The following is a 22271-nucleotide window of genomic DNA, read 5'->3' as shown; positions in this document are numbered from 1 at the left end:
GGCTCAGCGATTATCGGGGAGTAATTGTTAAATATTAGACGCCCAAGATTATTATATGTTTTCCGTGCAGTGTTGTTTAATGTTAATATTTATTATTTACAAACATATATAGTGGGGAATAAATTGAATTTTGAGATTGTTTTTAACAATGTGTGGCTCTACGAAGAAATTTAATTTTGGCATACAGTAATCATATTACAAAATAAAAATGATACTGATATTGCAGGCATTACTGCAAAGACTTAATTGAACGCGGAAACGTCTGATAGAAACATTCAATCGCTAAATTTCGAGGAATTTCATTTGGAAAAACCTGCAATAGTTGACTTTTTTGACCCCATTAATCATCTTTCACTAGACCCCCAACTGGTACTATAGACTGGCTTCATCCAACATAATTCACATGTCGTATCTTGTATTAATTTTTTGTTGATAAGGAATTAAGGCATGTGAATTACGACGAATTATGACAGTGTTACATGAAAACCAGCCTTATGAGTCAACTATGAAGTTCAACTAATAACCATAGACTGCTGAAATGGATGCGTGACAAGCCAACGCGATCTAAGACGTCCGTTAATGCAAGTTAGTTCATTTATTTCGACACAGTGCTAAATCGAGAGGCCAGTAGCTCAGTGGGACATCAGACTGGCGGTACTTTTCTTGCCAGAGACTGCTGAAACGGATATACATGCCTTACTTACATCGGGAAGCCAGTGGCCCAGTGCGACATCAGACTAACGTACTTAGCGTCAGTTCAACTTAGGTCATTGTATACGGAAAACAGCTGAAACGGACATATTACATCGGGAAGCCAGCGGCCCAGTCCGACATCAGACTGGCGTCAGCTCAACGTAGGTCATTGTTTGCCGAAGACTGCTGAAACGGAAATATTACATCGGGAAGCCAGCGCGACATAAGACTGTTGTGAACACAAGTTTGGTCATTCTTTGCTATACACTGCTCAATGCTGCATGAAACTCAGGTTATATCGGGAAGAGTTAGTGCATTATAAGACATTTATTTGTAATATTCTGATCTGCAATATTATTTTACTTTCTGTATCTGGTATGGAAGCTTTTACTAACGTTGGTTATCTCGCCTTATGGATGATACTACTTTTAAGTATATCAAAAGAAAATGAAGGATCGCAGTATAATAGAAATCGCCGCTCACAGGTTGGCTATGCTTCTTATAGTGTTCTCTCTAGTGGTTTGTAGGACGAGCCAAGGTACTAAAGAGTAAAGTACCGATTTCCATTTCTGTCATTTCTAGATTTGTGCAAAATTATATCATCTTTCATCTATATCATCTTATAATTTCGCCATAAAATGCCGAGAATCGCGCATCTATTATATCATCATGCAGTTTAGTATAAATTTCTTGCTGACTATTGATTTCCTGCGTTCTGATTGGTCAAGATTCACTAGTCACTGGTCGTTGGCCTTTTTTTTCAAATTCGAAATTTGAGTAATTATACATTTTTATGAAAGGCGAAAGGTGAAGTTAGACGTGACAGAACGGAAAAGCAAAAAAGTGGTTAGGCGTGGTAGAACAGTAGTTGTTTTTTGTCCAACTCTGTGATTTCTATCTCATACATCTTCTTAGTGGTAGCAGATTTTTATGTTGGTCTAGCTGCTGGTTCTCGTGGACAAACAGAACCTTTGCGTTGTTTTCTTCTGTCCTATTTTTAAGAAATATATGCGCATGGTATAAATTTTTGTCCTTTGCAGTCACTTAAATCCGTTTTTGGTCCAGTCATGTTTCATTTCCGTATTTATAACCTTTATTTAATGTTGCAGAATGAAGCAAGGGGGTACACAATTGTAGAAAAAGATGGAGAATATTTCGTTGTGTTCACCAATCGGCACGTAAGTAATTTATGTTTTAAACCGGTAGCAGCCTAAATTTCCAGTTTTTTTTCAATTAAATCGATTTTATGCATAACAGACGCCTGCTCTTGCTTTAACTCTACATACTTCAGATAACACAACGTGTTTTAAAAGTATAGAAATGTTGTGAGCCCGCTAAATGTTTTTTCGACTTTCAGAAGCACATATATCGTGCTTTAAAAAGTATAGAAGTTCAGCGATATCATTAAAATAGAACCAGAATCTACATGTATTAAATATATTCTTACCCCAATTCTTAACCCAATTAAACCTAAACTTAATCGAACAGCATCAAAAGAACGGTTTATTCAAAGAATTTCCGTATCGTGCCAAAGATTTAGAGTAGTGCACCACAACTCTTGCGAGACAAAACTTTGACGTAGATAAATACGGTCATGCACATACGCTCTTCAATGAGCGTCGCATCCAGTCAAGTCCTGGGTACAAATGAGCATTTAAGTTGTCAAATACTAGTATATCTCGCAACAAAACACACTTGCGACAAAACCTAGGCGAATTTTCAACTCTGTGGCTGACGCCGGAGTAATAATCCTGTCGCGATGGTCACGCGATGGTCAGTCTAATCTCGCACAACGTTTGTGGTTTAATATCTCATTAGTATGCAGTAACCCTTCGCTATTTCAAATCAAGCAAGAAATTCTTTGAGCTAACTAGATAATAGTTAATATATACTCTTCAAAACCAGATTGCAATTTTAAATTAGTTGCCTTAGTTTCATTTTTTTATCAATATATCTTCCTGAAGTTTTCGTAAACTTGCGTTTCCATATTGGTTCATTTGTATACGCAAATAATATAGATTAATCTCGATTAGAAGATTTCGGATACCAACCTTTCAGATAACAGAAAGTTTTTTCTTTTGTGTTTGTTGAAGTTGTACATTTAAAATTTGACGTTTCCCCAATGTTTCGGTAGGGGAGCAATTTTAAATTAGTCAATGATGTATGTATCTGTTTGTGTGTGTGTTAGAAACACTGCAAAGACATAAATGGGAAATATAAACAATTTTATTTCATTTATTTTTCTAGACAAATCGGGCGAGCTTTAATGACCCAAATTGGAAATATCAGCAATATTTGGTAATATATACTTTTTCGTTCTTTTTAATCACTCTTTTCCGATATGGGTGCAGCTTTAAATTAGTCAACAATCGTACTTTACTGGAATATTATGTCGCCAATAGGTATTATTTATTTCCTTTGAGTTCATAAACATCTCCTCTTTTTTCAGGGTAGCAGCCGAATCCGTGCAGCCCACAGAATTGATGATGTTTGGAAAAAGGGATATGCTGGAAAAAATATAACCGTGGCGGTTGTTGACAATGGAATTAAGTATACGCACAAGGAATTCGAAGGTCGTTATGTAAGTGAGTTTAATATTTGAAACTAGATTTTATTCGTCAAATCTGCAATTAACGGTAACACGCTATTCTCAAAGAAGACAAACCATAAACATTACTCTACCGATTACTCTACAAAGTTTTTCAATGCAATTTGAGACGTTTCTAGCAAATTCCGGGTTGACGGACCGAAAGCTTTCCAGTATTAAATATTTACGTGGTGTACCTACAAGCTGAATTAGCTCTACTTTTCATAGCAAGTGACAACAAATATAACTATATCAACAGGTAGCACAAGTTTACCGCGGAATTAAACATATTGAATTAAAATCAAATAATAATATTTTATTCATTCTCAGCTCCCACGATTAAGCTACGATTATGTTGACCAGGATTCAGACCCTACGCCATCTGACAGGTAAGTAATTGATGACATCCAAATGATTTACAGAATTTTGGAATGCTTGTCAAGCAAAGTCTATGAATTAAAACGGTGATTATCTGTTTTCTTTGATCGATGTATCAGAAATATAGACCCTAGTAGTATTTATCGGCTCCTTAATTGCACTTAACTCAGTAAGAATATAAGTATTTAATAAGACGATTAAATATGGTCACCCCTGTCCATTTTGGTTTTTGTATTAGCTTTATCGAACCACGTTAAACGATGAGAAAGTTTTTTTGAGATTGTTTCGACTGCCTAATATTGAACTCAACGTGTGCTTTTATTGATCTATAATTGTATTTCAAATTCAGAGGGGCTCAATGACGTGAGTAATAAGCAACGATATATGCATGATTCGCATTCTGAACTAATGATATATATGTCATTAACTTTCAGTTAATTTTTTTTATATAAGTCGTGGTACAAAGTGTGCTGGTGTTATTGCTGGTGCAGCAAACAATGGAATATGTGGTGTTGGTGTGGCATACGAAGCCAATATTGCAGGTATTCATTCGATTCATTCCATCGAGTTTGTTACTTATACAGCTACTTCACTGCAGGTTGCACATGTGGTGCAAGTAAGTGAGCTTGCGTGGTGTGTTGAGGTCGCATACACCACGTCTATATATAATATATAGTAATTCCTGAAAAGCTTTCTGGAGAGAGGAAGCTTTAAAACCATGCATGACCAGCCGACAATTTGAAAAAATAGAGGAAGCGTTGCAGTACAGAACATTACGTACGTTTGATAAATACAGTATGTGGTGCAACGATAAACAAATCAACAGTATATTCGCTGAAGGCGAAGTGAATATTACTAAATAAAACCTTAGACGAAATAAGGGCAAGTATGTGGAAAATTACAAGAAAATATTAGAAAAATGTCGTGCCCTGTTACCCTGTTACCCTGTTGGGACTAAACGTTTCACTAATCGATGAATATAATTGCAAAATCAAAGAGAAAGTATGGGGTATGAATAAACCGAAAATTAGCAGAAAAGTAACCGCAATGTTATAATTAATTTCCTGGATGTATTATGGGAAAAAGCATATGGATCGAAACTCAATACTTCGACCTATTTCAGGTATTCGACTAATAGACAGAGGTTTGCCTAATGACACTGATGTGGCAAAGGCATTCTACCCATTTGATGGCCATAAAATTGATATATTCTCCAACAGCTGGGGTCCACCCGATAATGGTTTTGTTATCGCCGGTCCTGGACCACTGTCTTTGGCGGCATTGAGAAAGGGTGCAAATGAGGTAGGTAGAAGGTTTAGAGAGAAAATATGGTGTGCATAATAAAAGAAATGCGAAGCAAGGTTGACGGACATTGGCAATAAAAATTTACTTCGTCTTTTCACAAAGAGACATTCAGTATCTCACAAAATCAGATTTACAGATTTGCTCGATCGTTTTTTTTTTCGATAGAATATTCCGCTTATTTCTAGCAATAATAATGGCACATTCCGCCATCTTGGATATGCATATACATCATAGGTTTGCATGGCGTCACAACCAGGGTGAATTTTTTATGCTATTGAGCGTTTCTCGCACCTTGTGTATCTTGTTAAATACTAATTCATACAAATTTTTTTAATTTACTCATATACACTTGCTATGCTAGAGCATTCCATTCGTATTAAGACGATTTTCGCGCGTTTATGATTTTTTTCCGTGGTCGGAACGTCATTTAATTAGATCTAATCATAAGACAAGATGGCGGACAGCTCGTTAATTACAACCTAGATATTTCAAGACCTAAGCAAGATATGAAAAATTGATGGTAAAACTTAATATAGAGTTTTCGGAGTTCTTTTAAATAAGAAAAATTTAATTTTTTTTGCCAATGTCCATTAAGCAGAATCTAATAATGCAGTTTATGTCATAGCTACTACACTGTTACTGTCAAACCGCACCGGTGTCTCTTTTCATGCAAAATCCCTTAAATGCCTATACCATGAGTGATTAGCCTTCAAAGCTAACGGATCTGACGTCATATTGGGAATTTCGTGCAACTTAAGTATAATGATCTCACTCCTTGCTCCGATTTGTATAACTGTATATTTTGTTTCTCTATATTATATATATTACTTTTCATGTGCTCTTACTTTTCTCGCTCTCATACACTTTCTATATTATTGTCTGTCTCTAACTGTCAATCAGTTCTAATTCTATTGTCCAAGCTTAATTATCTATAAATAGCAGTTATGTATATTACATCACCCTTTTTTTTTTAAACAATATTAACATTTAACAAAACATAATTCAATCATATACTGAATGTCCAAATCTATCAGGTTTTCCTCTGATTCGGCTCGATCGTCGTGTCGGTATTTGATCTTGATGTCCAACATTTGTTGCTGCTGGTAGTGTGATGGTATTGTTCCTCTTTTGATGACGTTCTTTCTCATTATCGTCATCACTGTCCGTATCATCCCTTGGCTTTGGTATGCGTTTAAAATGCGACACATTTCGTGTGATAACGTGTCCGTTCTTGCTTCTTGCTTTAACCTGTGAATGCGATCTATGTGTGACTACGTATGGAACGTTGTTGTAATTCGCAGTCAATTTGTTCTGCTTGTCCTGACGAACTAAGACATAGTCTCCTATCTTAATTTCACTCTCTTTTACGTTTCTTTTTTCATTCGCATATTCTTTGTTGTATCGCTGTCTCTCCATTTCATTCTTTTTAGCAATATTGTGTTTGTTAACAATGTTCCGCTTTTTCAATTCTGGAAGCTTTCCTTTCACTGTACGGTTAAATAGTAATTCCGCTGGTGGAACTTTCGTGGAAGAGTGTGGTGTTGTCCTGTACTGTAACAAGAAACGATGTAGTTCTTGCTGCCAGGGTCTTCTTTCAATGTGAGCGGTTCGTAGCGTTTTTCCAAGGGGCTGCATGAATCTTTCCGCTTCTGGAATAGCGATCAATTGCGACCAGAAGGTATTCTCCCGACGGAAGTGGTCCGTAGAAATCCAAATGTATCGTTTCCCATGGTCCCTTTGGCATTGTTGTCGTTGATATTGGCTCTTGTGGTGGTGCTTTACCCACTTCCTGACAAGGAATGCACTTCTCGATTGTTGCTTGTACCATTTTATCAATATTCGGAAACCAAATCTTTTCTCGGATTAATGATTTCGTTTTGGTAATGCCAAGATGGGTTTCGTGCGCAATGTCAATCGCACGTTGCTGTAGCGATTCTGGTATCACTATACGAGAACCACGAAGAACCACGCCCTTTGTTGTCAGTAAGTTTGTTTTCAGTAAGTTCGTCTTTTACTTGTTTATAAGGCTTGACTACCTCGTAGTGCCACTTGTTGAGCTTTATAGCTGCCCGAACTCCTCGTAAGGTTTTGTCCTTGTTCGTTGCTTCTTCGATTTCCCCTATCGTCAGTGCTTTCGGAACACTGGAGCGAGCAATAAAGTTTATGTGCTCTTCTGTCATTTTCTGCTGTTAGTAGCTTTTTCCTGTTGGGTGGCGCGATAGATAATCAGCCGGATTGTTAGCTCCTGGCTTGTATCTTACTTGAAAAGCATAAGGTTGTAAGCGTAACACCCAACGTTCTATTCTTGCTGATGTTTTGGAGTTTCTGTTGCCATAGATTATTTCTAGTGGTTTATGGTCTGTGATTAGAACGAATTCGTTTCCGTACAGGTATAGATGAAAATGTTACACTCCCCAAATAATAGCCAGCGCCTCTCTCTCGGTTTGGGAGTATCTTTGTTCGACTTCTGTTAATGCTCTGCTCGCATATGCCACTACTTTCTCGTCGTCTTTTCCTTTGTTTCTCTGCGAAAGGATTGCTGATATGCCGACTGGACTTGCATCAACCGTTACCAGTGTCTCTTTATTTTTGTCAAAATATGCCATGCACGATGCTGACGCTAAAGTGGAAGTTAACGTGTTGTATGCGTTCTGATGAATGTCGGTCCACACGAAAGGTGTATTTTTCTTCGTTAATTGGCGCAATGGAGCTGTAATGGTTGCAAATTCAGGAATATACTTGGCACTGTAGTTTGCCATGCCGATGAGACTTCTTACTTCAGAAATGGTTTTGGGTACTGGTGCGTTCTTTAAAGCTTCTACACGTTTGGGGTTGCTGCCGTCTTTGGAAAATACTTGTCCGAAAAATTCCAGTTTGTCATTCAAGAAGCTACACTTAGCTTGATTCAAGCGTAGTCCTTTGTCGGAGATTCGTTTTAGACATTTATTCAAGTTTGTGTTATGTTCTTTCTGTGTTTTGCCATATACTAAAATGTCATCAGCTATATTCTTTACTCCGACTAATCCTTGCAATTGGGTTTGTAAAGTGTACTGGAAAATCTCAGCAGCTGCATTGGTGCCATAGTTCAGCCTTTTGTATCTGAAAAGACCGATGTGTGTACTGAACGTAGTAATGTAACGACTGTCCTCGTGTAGTTCTAGCTGATGATAGGCCTGTGTAAGGTCTAATTTGGAAAAACACGTTGCTCCATTTAACTCAAAACTGATGTCCTCAACTGTTGGAATAGGGTGTCGTACCCGTTTTATAGCTTCGTTGGTAGCGCGCATATCGACGCATATACGAACGTCCCCGTTCTTTTTCGGTACTGCTACAATTGGCGATACCCAAGGTGTAGGTTGGTTTTCTGGTACCCGTTCAATAATATCGTCTTTCTCTAGTTGTTCTATCGCGTTCTGGACCTTCTGACGTATGTGATAGGGAATTCGGCGTTGTGGCTGTGCTCGGGGTGTTGTTGTTTTATCAACGTTTAATTTGATTTTCTCTTGCTTGAGTTTACCCAACCCGTGGAAAACTTTTGAATGTTTGTTTAGAATATTTTGGAGTTCACGATCTTTTGTTTCAGTTACTTTGTTAAGATGAAAACTTACCAGGCCAAGTTCCTCTGCCGTTGTTGCTGATATTAGATTTCCGCTGTCTGTCGTTTCTGCGACGTAAAAAGTTGCCACTGCAACTCGACGGCGAGTCTCAATAGCTTCCTCAAACTTGCCAATGAACTTTACTGGCTTGCTAGCAGTATACGCAAACGCTTTTATGTTTTTTCTTTAATTCTATTCCTGGTATTTTCTCATATGTACCTCGGTCGATGACATTGATCGTTGCGCCTGTGTCTACGGTAGCTTTTAACGATCGTCCGCATACTTTAACATTGACTTTGGGGGTCTTGTCATTAGAAACTGTGTATAAATATTCGTTGTCAGAACTGTCCGTCTCGCTCTGAACTTCATTTAGTGGATTTAGTGGTCGTTTGTATTTCTGTTTCGGTTTCATTTCATGTTGAAAAGCTTTTGTCTGACGTTGCATCTTTCCTCGACACACTCGAGCAAAATGGTTGAGCTTTTGACATTTCCGACATTCTTTACCTTTAGCTGGGCATTGTCCTTCATGAGGATACGTACCACCGCAATTGTGACACGTTTTCGATGTTGTTTTCGATGATACTTTGTTAACACGATCTGTATTTGTGTCTTTTGATTCGATGTCTCGCGCTTGAAATGTACTCATCTCGGCACGGCGACCATCGATGAGTATAGACTTCAGATCGTATGTTGGGTCTCTTAATGCCTTTTTCCGAATCCGTGAAGATGACCCAGCCGTAATAATTTGTTGTTCGATTTCAAAATCTGCGTTGTGGAAAGAGCAAGTCTGTGCTAACGTCCGTAATCGTGTATGGAATTGATCAAGGGTTTCGTTCGGTTCTTGTTTCGCTTGTCTAAAGCGGTAAACTGCGTATCGGCGATTTTCTTGCGGTTGGAAGTATTCGTGAAGCTTTGTTTTCGCGGCTTCGTAATCAGTTGCGTCTCCCGTATCAGGTATTTGTCTAAATATCTCTCGAACCCGTTTGCCAGCTTGATATAATAGCAATGCGCGTTTTCTTTTCTCATCCGTAATCCCACTAGCGAGGATGAACATCTCGAAATCTTGGATCCAAATGTTCCAGCGCGTGCCTAAGCTTTCGCAAACATCAGCGTCTGGGTTAAACTATGGCAATGGTTGTAGCGAAACCGATTGCGTATTTACTGTGATATTTTCTTGTGGCTCGGCTTGTCCTTGAGCCAATCTCGTCGCCAATATAATGATCTCACTCCTTGCTCCGATTTGTATAACTGTATATTTTGTTTCTCTATATTATATATATTACTTTTCATGTGCTCTTACTTTTCTCGCTCTCATACACTTTCTATATTATTGTCTGTCTCTAACTGTCAATCAGTTCTAATTCTATTGTCCAAGCTTAATTATCTATAAATAGCAGTTATGTATATTACATTAAGGTGGCTCCTTACAGTTTTGATTGTGTAATGCACAATCGAGTTCGAAAGGCCATTATTTTATCATCTTACAAAGTATGATCACGAAATTTGGCCACATAACTGCTATGATATCGCAAATTACGAAATATATAAAATTTCGTAAAATATCCTCGTTGCCATGGTAACATAACGATTTTAGAAAGGGCCAATTTGCAGATTCTGAGATAATTTTTTGAAATTTTCTTCGGTAAAACTTTCTAATTTTTTCCACACAGTAATCTGATCCATAATTCTTTCTAATGTTAGCATTTAAAAAAATCGTACGAGCACTTTTTTTCAAATCCTCAAAAAATCCTGTTTTTTAATTTAAAAAAATTCGGCTCGTACGATTTTCTTAAAGCTTGCACATTTTACGCATTTCAAGATTACAGAAAACTGTGTAAAGTTCGAAAAGAATTTACCGAAGGAAAAACGAGAAAAATACATTTATTTTTATGTCTATATGACGTCAAAAAAATCAGGATTTCAATTTCCTCGCGCAACCAGTCGACATCCCGCGAAGGCCCGCGCGTGTTTATCAAAAGTTCACAATGACAAATTTTAAAAAATCCGCCCAGCGTGCAACATCAGCCACGCGTGTTGCGTGTACTATTTCGCGCGCGACAAAATTACCGCGATACAACCATAGAACTGCAGGAAGCGACCTCAAGAAAAAATTGATTTGCAATTCCCGATTTGACGTCATATCCGATAACTTCAAAGACTAATAAATATCTAATCCATATACTTCTGACGTATTCAAAAGGAATAAGGAATATTTTCGTTTTAAACTAATCGGCATATTTTTCTACAGTTTTCAGACAATTTTCATGTGCATGACCAACTTAAAACAATATAATTTGAATTTGGATGACTTTAGATTTCACACCGTTCCGTCACAACACCTGGGTGTGATTCAAATCTCCAGGCAGAATTAGTACCCGAGCCCACACTGCACTTTGGACCGGCCAGCTTGGGGAGAATTGTGCATATTAATGAACACGCTATAAATTGTTATATTTATTTGTTTCATCGCCCAAGGGACGAGGAGGTCTTGGTTCAATTTATGTTTTTTCTGCTGGAAATGGTGGATTTTTTGGAGATAGTTGCGCTTTTAATGGTTTTGTTAATAGCATCTACAGCATCCCTGTTGGCGCAGTGAATCGAAATGGAAGACCTTTAACCAGTTCTGAGGCATGCAGCGCTGTTATGACTTCTGCTTATTCTGTTAATTTGGTGAGTTAAAAAGATTATTAAAAATAATTTCCGACTGAAAACGTTCTTCTCAGAAAATACCACAAACAGAATGCCAAGGACTAAAAAAACAATAAAGATACGAATGGATAAAAGCACAGTTAATAGAATATACAAGGTTTGGAGAGTAAACAAAAGTACAATACAACTCATTAACTATGTCATTATCCAGGTTTATGAAAAAAATGGTTCCTTCCTCGTCACGTATCTATTGTATTTTAGCCAAATTTAACGATGGCATTCGTCTTGCTAAGCTCGATCATCAATCTTGACTTGAAAATACGTTAAAGATTGCCATTGGTTTATCTGTGCAAAATACAATAGACATGTGATGAGAAAGGAACAATTTTTTGCATAAACCTACCTTAACGTAGTTAATGAGTTGTATTGTAGTTTTATGTGGTCCCCGAACCATGTATATTCTATTAACTGTGACAAAAGTGATATAAATCCGGCTGCAGACCTGCCATCTTGCATTGCGGAGTTAATTTTATCGATTAGCGTCTTCAATAACGTGCAAAATTTTCCCTGCGCATCTTTTGAATTTCTTCAAGTCAAGCATAATCATCAAATGCGAGCAATTGTTGATATCCATAGCTTCTACCCTTTCATACATTGTGAACTAATGAATCTGAATAAATATTAACATTAATTTTATAATATTTAGGAAACGGCTTCAAGTACCAACGATCAATCTTGTGACTCAAGATTTGGTGAAACATCCGCCGCCAGCGCTTTGGTATCAGGAGTTATTGCTCTAGCATTGGAGGCAAAGTAAGATATACTGCATCTATAACAATATTGGAAATGATGGGCGGGTGGTCGTCAAACAAATAATGAATTGGTGAGAAAAATGTCTGGGGGGGGTGGTTGTTGAGAACTATGCACGCATTTATGAAATTTTCTGGTTACGCTTTTGGCATGAAATTTCATTTTATGCAAGACGATATTTTATATCCTGAATTGGAAAGAATTGTTGTATTCTTTATTTTCAAATACAAAATTTTTCACATACAAAATAATATAACCTGTATGGTAGGAACATTGTGGCTTAACATTCATTGAACTTTTTATATTTGAACTCTATTTTATACACAACTCCGTTTTTAAGAGCTTTCTCCCCAGGCGTATTCAACGACGGTAATACTGACTTAATTAACCTTGCGCAGGGTGGACACAACCTCACACGGTGCTACACATCTTTTTAAAGATTGTTCAAATTTTTCCGTAATTCGACCTCCGTATTGCACAAATACTAAGTTGTTGCTGCTCATAATTTTAGCTAACGTTCTCTCAATAATTGGCTCATAAAAGGAAGGGGGGCAGGCTCATAAAAAGAAGGGGGTTGTTCTCTAGTACTCTCTTTGCCTTTACTAGACTCTGATGGAAATTTTTCCATGTACTACTCGCCCAATGTATTCTGTGAACTAAGCCTGAGATTACCGATCTCTTGTATTTCTGAGGTGCCAATGCTTGATAGTTCATGATTAGACCACCATGCATGCAAAATTACAAGAATATTATATTATAATGTTGAGATTCTCATTCGTCATCGTTTTTTCATCGCCAAATTATTATAAAGTTCAGTCTCGTGTGAGTACTTTCTGTGATTGAACAATTTTTTTATGATTCTTGTTTCCTCTTTAAGTGTACTTGCGGTCATGCTAATATAGTGCTATGCACCGCCTGGGTTGCTTTTGTGACAGTTTCCCATGCATGTACACTAGTTTTTTACATCCATTAGATTCTCAATGGGTATATGTTTCTTTTATCTGACAGTCACAACTGCCTGTAATTGTGTACTGTGGCTGTTTTTTTCTTCTTTTCAAACGCTCTTATACTAAAAAGAGGTTAATTGACACAAATGACCTTACAATATTCTCTCCGTTCCCATTACCTTACGATGACTTTTTCTACATTCTCGTGTGCAAATTTATTTTCTAAATTTTTTTTCTAAGTCATTTAAACCAATATAATCCTGTAAAAAAGTCTCCTAAGAACGTGTTTGTTTTTTGAGACATTCTTTATAGCTGGTTGTTTTTTAGGTGCGAGTCGCGATCTGATGTGTTAGCAAAATACGAACACTCATTTTAACACTCTCAAGCGAAATACAGCTAATTTTTTGTGGAATTACGCCCCATGCAATATAAATCAAATTCACATCGACAAGCACGCCTTAGTAAACTTGTGAGCTCTGATCAAGCGTGCAATTTGTATCTTTTTAGGAAAACTTTAACATGGCGTCAACTACAGCACTTAATAGTAAAATCCAGTAGGAGTGACGTAATCGACAGAAGTGTAAAATGGACCGTAAACAAAGCAGGATTTCGAGGTACATTTCAGGATTTTCATTGACCGTTTACCTGATCAATAATAGTAATTATTATATGACTAGAATAGTTCATCGGTCCATCAACTAAAATCAAGCATTCTGATTGGTTCCTGAGCGGTCGGTAACCAACAGTACGGACCGGCCAGGTTTCTCTTAATCGTTTTTAGTCATATAATAAATAGTTTATTGACTGAGCTTGTTCGTTCCGTACAGGAGGATACTGGTCTCGTTCTTTTTTCGCTTGTATGGACCGAGCCTAACATATATATCTAGGAGGAATTTCGTTTTAGACCAATCAGGAAATTTGTTTAAATTTTCAGTTACCCAACCAGAGTTGACAAATATTGACTGCTTCCGGTGAAAAGGTACATTATTTACCGTTTTACACGAGGTATAACAAATTTTGGCATTCTGAATAACTTATATCCTGAAAAATCTGATTTGTTTAAAGCGAAATTCCAATTAAAAGTCGATTCGTTTAAGGTGGCTCGATACAGTTTCTCAAATTTTTTTTGGGCTCATTTTAAACAGGGATATTAAGCACCTAAATATTTCACTATAAGACTAAAAGTTAATATACTTTGCAGGAAACATATATAGAGCGGAAAAATTCTCAGAACCTTTGCCGGGCACCCGTTACCATGGAAACAGAGACGTTTCAAAATGGCCGCCAAACAAGTTTTTATCGTGTTTATATCACAAACGAGTTCGGTGACCCCCAATTTTTTTTTCATTAAACGTTTATGCTATAGATTATTTATCTATGAAAAAGTTTTAAAAAAATTCTAACATGGGGGAATTTTTTAATAAGCAAAAATAACGTTTTTGTAAATAGAAAAAATTCTCCATGTTAGAATTTTTTCAAAACTTTTTTATAGATAAAGCATTTATGGCGTAAACGTTTAATGAAAAAAAAATTGGGGGTCACCGAACTCGTTTGTGATATAAACACGATTAAACCCTGTTTGGCGGCCATTTTGAAACGTCTCTGTTGCCATGGTAACGGGTGCAAGGCCAAAGTTCTGAGAATATTTTCGCTCTAGATATGTCTCCTGCAATGTGTATTAACTTTTAGCCTTATAGTGAAATATTTAGGTGCTTAATATCCCTGTTTCCTCCTTGTGTACTACAATGAAAATTTTCATTCTTTCGAATGAAAAACTATTTTTAAACTGCATAATAAGTTTTGCCTCCATCATTCTCTTATGTACGCGCGTGTTGCCTAAAATCGACCAGAAATATACTGCACCGAAATAAAACAGCTATGGTTAGGAAGCCGCGTCGCAAATATTTTGTAAGGGTTTTTGCTTTGCATCAGATAACCGCCCAAACAAAATATAACAAGTAGTAACTTAAACCTGATCCTTTTAGTGAGTAACAAGGTTGGATTTGGATTTCTTGATGCTTCGCGGATGGTAGAAAATGCTGAAAAATACACAGCATTACCACGACAGATTAAATGCGAAGTTGAACTTCAAATTGGTGCAAGTAAATATAAGAGATTGCTGAGAGGGTAAGAAGATTGCGCAGAAAGGTTGGGTTTCCGCTGGTACGGAAATCGTTCGCTTGCATGCGAAAGTTTTTCTTTGCAATGTTTTTTTTTCAAAATTAGGAGCAGTCAAGTTGAACTTAGTCAATCTCTTTCCACGAAAACGCGATCCTCTAGCGAGGAAACGAAGGCTCTGAGTTAATCGAAATGGGGAAGTGATCTGCCGTATGAAATGTTGTAGCACAGTACAGAGAATCGCGACTTATACTTTCCTATTATAAAGAACTTTTTATTATTTTAAAAACACAACCGACTGAATATCTTCAATGTTTGCAAGTTTGTTTCGAGAAGTTGTAAATCTGTCCGAATCATGCGCAGTTAGTATTAGACAAGAATTCCGGCTTCCGTTTTAGAATATTTAGAGCCTTCGTCTCCTCGCTGGAAGTCGCGAGTTCGTGGGAGGAAATTGGCAGAAAACAGAAAAGGTTATAGCTACAACAAGGAGGAATTTTGTTTTAAACAAATCTGAATGTTTGTTGACATTTTTCAGGCAGAGCCAATCAGAATCCTAAATATTTAATACCGGAAGTAAGTATAGTCAAGATTTATGCATTCTGATTGGCTTGCTGAAAATGTAAACAAATATGCTGATTGGTCTAAAACGAAATTCCCCCTTGTTTATAGCTACACTCTCCTGGCTGTTGTTATTAAATTGATTCTTGTGTAAAGCTTCTCTAAACGTTTAAAATCGGCAAAATTCAGGAGTTATGTAATAGTTTTGGCGTTAAACTTTCTCAACCGGAAGAATCTATGGACATATGCGTAAAAAATTTTATTAGAAAGTGGAACTCCAGAACAAAAAGTATCTATAAACTGTTAAAAAAAGCAAGAAACCGCATAAATTGTTAAATGTGGTTTGATTTACACTATACGATTATTACTCTGGCGTATATGTGAACGTATTAACAAACGTACAAACGTGACACTTTAAATTTCACCCTGAAAAGTATGAGTGAAGAACCAGGCTAACTTTTTATTTAGGCAAGAAAAAGGAAATTTCCGTAGAAATGCATACTAAATTTAGTACAGTTACCAAGTTTGGCTGCAAAATATTGTAACGTACGAAAAATATAGGCATGCGAAGTTGGCAATTTTGTATACTTTTTACTACGGCCGCTAATGTGTGTAACTAAATTAGTTATAAACGCTTCCGGTTGTGGTAAAAAGGTATACAAAATTGGCTACTTTGCCTGGATATATTTTCCGTAATACTTGATATTTGCGGCCAAACGTGGCAATAATACTAATTACGGTATGCTCTTTTTAGCTGTGGTGATTTATTTCCTTCTTGTTGCCTAGATCGTAAGTTGGTCTGTTATGCAAAAGTCCATTGCGTACAACTTATCGTGTAGTCTATAGGCCTTAAAAGGTTATATTATACAAGAGGGAGTAAATGTAATTTTGTCTTTGTTTTTAAGGAGGGACAATTCATTTGATATTGAAGTTGGTAGAGATCAATGCCGCGGTGGAGTGATCAATTATTTGGAACATGTCGAGGCAAGATTTGATTTTAGGTATTTCAGACGTGGTGTGATTGGTGCTTACATTACTTCACCAGGGGGAACCGAGTCCCAAGTAATATTTCCTCGTTCGCTTGACGCCTACGTTGGTAAAAGGCGCTACAAAAATTTGAGAACAGTTAGTGTGCACTTTTGGGGTGAATCGTCAGAAGGAACATGGACTGTAACTCTTAGGAATGATCTTCCATCCTTCCCAGAATCAAACCGATATAAAGGTATATTTCATAAATGATGGTAATTCGCATGAAAATTGTTCCAATCATCGTTGAAAATAGCACTATTCCATGTATAGGAAAATCATTTGTGATTTTTGGCACTTCACTCGATGCACGTAATTTCTATGATTTAAAGGGTCTTAAGTTCGAGTGGAGTTAACTTCAAATTCAAACCAGGAACAGTTGAAGGAAAAATGAGTCAGCTATAGGTCCTCCGGCAGGAATCGAACCTACGCTTTTGCGATGCCGGTGCAATGCTCTTGCGTCGAGTGAACTGTGAAGTGCCAAAAATCATATTTGATTTACCCTCACGTATTCCCGGCATTACCATTACATACACATTAACCACGCTTGTCAGCTTCCTATGTAGCTCAGTCGCTAAAGCATTGCACCAGCACCGCAAAAACGTAGGTTCGATTCCTGCTGGAGACCTATAGTTGATCCATATTCCCTTCAACTGATCTCGGCTCGAATTTGAAGTGTGTATAATTCCACCCCAACTTAGGACCCATTAAATCCTATTTCATGCATGTGTGTTTTATGAAGTTTTCGTAAAGCGGACACCGCAACGCTCCTTCCGTCTTCGGCCAGGTTTCGTTTACATAAAACGATACTTCGTGATCGTCGATAGTACATGCATGCATCTTCACTTCTCTATATCATATACGGTTTATTTACATTTTTGAACAATTGAACTTCTATACTTTTTAAAGTACAATGTGCTTCTGAATTTCCCGATCGAACAACATTTAGGTTCGCAAGACATCTAAATGAGCATGAGCTGTATTGTTTATGTTCAGAAGCTTTACATTGAAGACTGGCAGGTGCGCGGCACCCCGTAGTTAACGCCAGAACAGGCGCCTTGTTTGCCATTACCAGAAATTTGCGACATGATAATTTGCATATATACTAATTTGCATTTAACTTTCAGCATAATGGCCTTCAACTTTTACTATTAAATACATATAGTAAATACACAAAATCTAAAAATGCCGTTGACCTAGATCTTGCCCACTGTTTGCCGACCTCAGGATTAATAAAACAGCCGTTTCCCAACGTTTTAATGATCGAATTACTTACCTTAGGTATTTCTACGTTCGGCCAAATGATTGTGAACAAATGGGTATATAGCCTTCGTATTATTCAAGTTACAGATAAGACTGATAATATTTTTTAAAGTGATTGCAGTAAAAATCCGAGCCGTACAAGAAAGTTTATACACAAATACGAAAGACAATATCTTCAACAATTTTTTTTGGTACATTATACGTCAATTTATCAACTATCTGAATCAAAATATTCGAATCAATGTGAGCGATTTTAAAAGTTCGTGGACAGAACACGGACAAAAATTTGAGCAACATGTCTTTAAATTTGGCAGAATGCAGAAATGCCCAAGCTAAAAAATTCTGTCACCAAAACGTTTCTAAACGGCTGTTCTACCGATCTAGAGGTCGGCAAACAGTGGGCAAGGTCTAGGGCAACGGCATTTTTAAGTTTTGTATAATTACTATATGTATTTTATAGTAAAAGTTGAAGGCCATTACGCTGAAAGTTAAATGCAAATTAGTATACATGCAAATTATCATGTCGCAAATTTCTGGTAATGATGAAAATTTGTTTCAATTATAGTCAAAAATAGCACTATTCCACGTATGAACAAGAAAAAACATACTTAACATTATGTAAACTTAGATACGAGCTATTGGCAACAAAACTAGAATTTTACGATGATATTTTGGTCTTGTTGTCATCAGGTCTTGTTGTCTTGAGCTTATGTCATGAGTTTATGTCATGAGTTTACAAGAATTTATTTTTGGAATTTTTTTCTCTTGCATTATATTCATTTGTCTGCTGGTAATGCTTTTTATACTGTGTTAGGGCTTTTTTATACAAAATTTTCTGACTTAAATCGCAGTGTTATATTTTACCCAATTTTCAAAATTATACAACCGAACTTTTCTTACTATTTTCAAGATGCTCTTTCACGCTGAGCTATTCTTTTACGCTTTAATTGGATTTAATTTAGGGGGAATTGGAGAATTCCCAAATACGTTAGCTTATTTAATTTTTTCTATAACCAAGAGTTTCATAAAATAGAAAATGGGGCTGATTAGTGAAGATAAGTGTTTGTTACATTAATTCTATTTTTAGGCCGGCTGTTTGGATTTACTCTAATTCTACATGGCACAGCACGAAGGCCGTCATTTTCTGAGACACCGAGGAAGAATTTGCAAGTGAAAAGCAAACCCAGAGGTAAAGTTTAAAGTTTAATTTTCAGTTATACGTAAATTTCTTTATAAACAACGCTACGAATTGAGAAAGGTTTCACTGTAGATGAAAATTCAGTTCCTTTTTTTTATATTAACGCTTTTTCTATCAGTTTGTTTACTATTTATTGGGCGCTGATTTGTTGAGAGGATTCAGTTTCATTTCACTAGTTATGCTGCCTAACAATTTTCAATTTCATGAAAATAAACAAAGTAACGGAAGGATTTTAGAATGATAAATCACTCGCACTATAAATCCTGAATTGTTCTCGCTATCGGACGGTTATCTATATTCAACTAATTATAGGTAATATAACTTATAACAATAATAACTAATTGCAATAGCTCACACTAATAACAATAGTTCACTCTTTCAAATGTGTTCGTTGCAGTGTTCAATTCATGCAAAGAAATAAAGCAGAGTCAAAGGTACGATTTATGACGACTTGAGTCGAGGTATTTCCAAATTTCCTTTCCGGCGATGCAAAAGTGAAATAGTGCCTCCCTATTTAAACTTCTGTTTTAAACTAATCGGAAAATAAAAAATGTAAAACTTAACAGTAGTCGAAATTTACCCATTCAGCATTCTAAAACGAAGTTCCTCTTTGTTGCCAAATAACGGTACATTACACGACATTAAAGGACAAGGATACTGCATGGACGCTTGTTTAGTGTGTTTGTCATTTGCTTTAAAGAGCAGAGCTTTCTTCAATGCTAGCTTGAAGTCACCAGAAAACATTAAAAACGAAAGTCATCTACGATTTAATATTAAAACGCGAAAATACTCATGCAATCTTTCTCGCGCGTTTGCTTACGTCTGCACCATATTGTCTGCACCATATTTTCTGCACCATATTGTCTGCGCCATAATTTTATTGTCTGCAGGCGTAAGTAAATTTTAATAACTTGAATGACTTGTTTCATAGTTTACGTTTCTCAGGTTATATAACCTACGCAAGCCGTTTTAGCGCGTTTTTTACTTTAGATTTTTTACTTTTACAAAAGGCGTCCATGCGAAACACCCCATTTACCTGCTCATAGGGAAAAAATTCCAAAGACGCGTGAGCGACGCAAGTGAAATTGTGTGAACAATTTTTATACATCCTGTAGAGTGGAAAAGCGTCTTCGTTTTTTTGTTTTTACTCAACTCAACATTTTAGATTTTAAGATGTTCCTCACTAATTGTAACCAATAAATTGCACGCATAATAATAGTTGACCTGCATGGTTCTTTTGCAGTTCGTCTGCAAATGGTCTTTACCAAATCAGTGTTGGGCAAAATCAAAAGACGGACGTGTACTGCCAGATGTCGTCTATCCCAGGTTGTTCTGGTGGTGGGTGGACGATGGTGATGAAAATTGATGGAAGAAAGGTGATAACTCAATCACAATGTCTCATGATCTTGCGGCGCATAAACTTGTTTTCTCATTAGTTATATCAACAAGAGTCGGAGTGGACGATAATTTTAGTCTTTTTTACAGGATACGTTCCGATACAGCTCCAGTTATTGGACGAACAAGTACGTTTACAATGATAATGACCGTGGGAAAAAAGGAGGTTTTGACAACATAGAATTCAAGGGACAAACATTTTGGAAAACTTCATTCAATGAAATTTGTGTTGTTATGAAATATGGTGGTCAACTCAGAGGTTTATCTTTCTCGCATCGAGCATCGTCCTTGTTTAGTCTGTTTGCAGACGGCAGGTATCGACAAACCCACATCGGCCGATCAAATTGGAGGCGCCTAATCTACCGCTCATCCTTACAGCGCAACTGCAACAGAGAGGGATTTAACGTGTACTCTACAGATAGGAATGTACGCGTTCGGTTGGGCCTGATAGCAAACCAGCAAAGTCACTGTGGCTCCCCTGACTCTTTTATAGGTGTGGGAGGTGGGGGTATTAAACAACTTTGTAGTACCCGTATTGCTACTCTTAACACCGCAGGAAATTACGCTATTTGTTTACCAGACAATGGAGAAAAGAACGCCAAAGCAATGGGATACCTATTGATTCGTTAGAATACATCATTGAAAAAGACAACTGATTTATGCTTATTAACCATAATGGCAAGGAATTTTTCTCACGGACGGCGTAATTTTCATACAAGGATCTGGATTTTTTTAAACATTTGTTTTATAGACAAAGACATAGCGTATTAACATATAATAGTATAATCGATAATCGAACTGGTAGTTTTCAATCGATAATGAATTTGGATGGTCAAGCAAATAAATATTTTAATTGAAGATGAGTTGTTTTAGGAGCATTAGAATATTTATCTATCAGAGCAAAAGTACCCTGTCTGTTGAACACTTAAAAGACATAATTCTATTTAAACAACCATCCCAATGAAACTATTCTCACACACTTGTCCAAATCCCCATGAAAGGTGTATGCAGATTAGTTATGATTTAGTTTTTAGATCAGTGTTCCAATGTGATAGTTGACCGGTTGTATGAAAGCAGGATAGCGCTATTCACTCAATAATTATAGTGATTTTTTATCATGGGGTTAAAACTATTCGAAAAAACAGTTTTTTATTATATAATAAAAACAAAAACACTTGGATACGCGCATTTATGTATTATTCTCTATATATTTCTTGATTTTATGGCTAGCTGAAATCCCTGGCCACTAATCCCCACGCAAAAGTGATATTAAAGATAATTTTGGGGGGAAAATATAGATAACTTTATTTACTAAAGATTAATTGCTCGCCAAATTTTAACTTCTTTATTTTAAAATATAGCAGTTATGACGATAAATTGAAGTGCATTTTATAGCGAAGAGCTAATTAAACGAATGATGTTTGGTTGTATATTTTGCCGCTGTTGTTAAGTCTGACTACAGCTAATTCAATCAAGGTTGTCCTCTAAAGGTGAAAACACACAACTGCAAATATTTGACTTCGTCGACCGAAAAGCTCACCAGGTTGGTACAAAAGTTGTTTAAATCGTCTCTATTTGCACGGTCATGACATTTTGCAGTTACCAAGTATAAGGCCATGAAGAGTGTTGCTAAAAATACTACCAGCGAAAAGTTACATAAAAATGGAAAACAATTTTAATACGACCGAACGCTGCCTTCCGTGAAAAATAAATACGTTATATTTATCGTTTCATTTAGTCTAAAGCCG

General features: G+C 36.7%; 1 protein-coding gene across 1 annotated transcript; it reads left to right on the top strand.

Moving 5' to 3' along the window:
• The first annotated feature begins 493 nt into the window (after positions 1-493).
• On the top strand, positions 494-21504 carry LOC114530738 (neuroendocrine convertase 2-like). Its single transcript, XM_028552347.1, has 16 exons — positions 494-1178; positions 1803-1871; positions 2941-2991; positions 3143-3274; positions 3611-3669; positions 4112-4200; positions 4782-4960; positions 11035-11229; positions 11915-12021; positions 13473-13579; positions 14951-15092; positions 16547-16863; positions 19018-19119; positions 19526-19562; positions 20372-20504; positions 20614-21504. The coding sequence occupies exons 1-16, from the start codon at positions 975-977 to the stop codon at positions 21151-21153; spliced, it is 2463 nt and encodes an 820-aa protein (XP_028408148.1). The 5' UTR covers positions 494-974; the 3' UTR covers positions 21154-21504.
• Positions 21505-22271: the final 767 nt, after the last annotated feature.

This window comes from Dendronephthya gigantea, unplaced genomic scaffold (assembly GCF_004324835.1).
Source record: "Dendronephthya gigantea isolate DGI-Jeju-01 unplaced genomic scaffold, DenGig_1.0 000065F, whole genome shotgun sequence".
NCBI lineage: Eukaryota > Metazoa > Cnidaria > Anthozoa > Malacalcyonacea > Nephtheidae > Dendronephthya > Dendronephthya gigantea.
The sequence above is the reverse complement of the archived record's forward strand: the minus strand, read 5'-3'. Positions and strand labels throughout refer to the sequence as shown.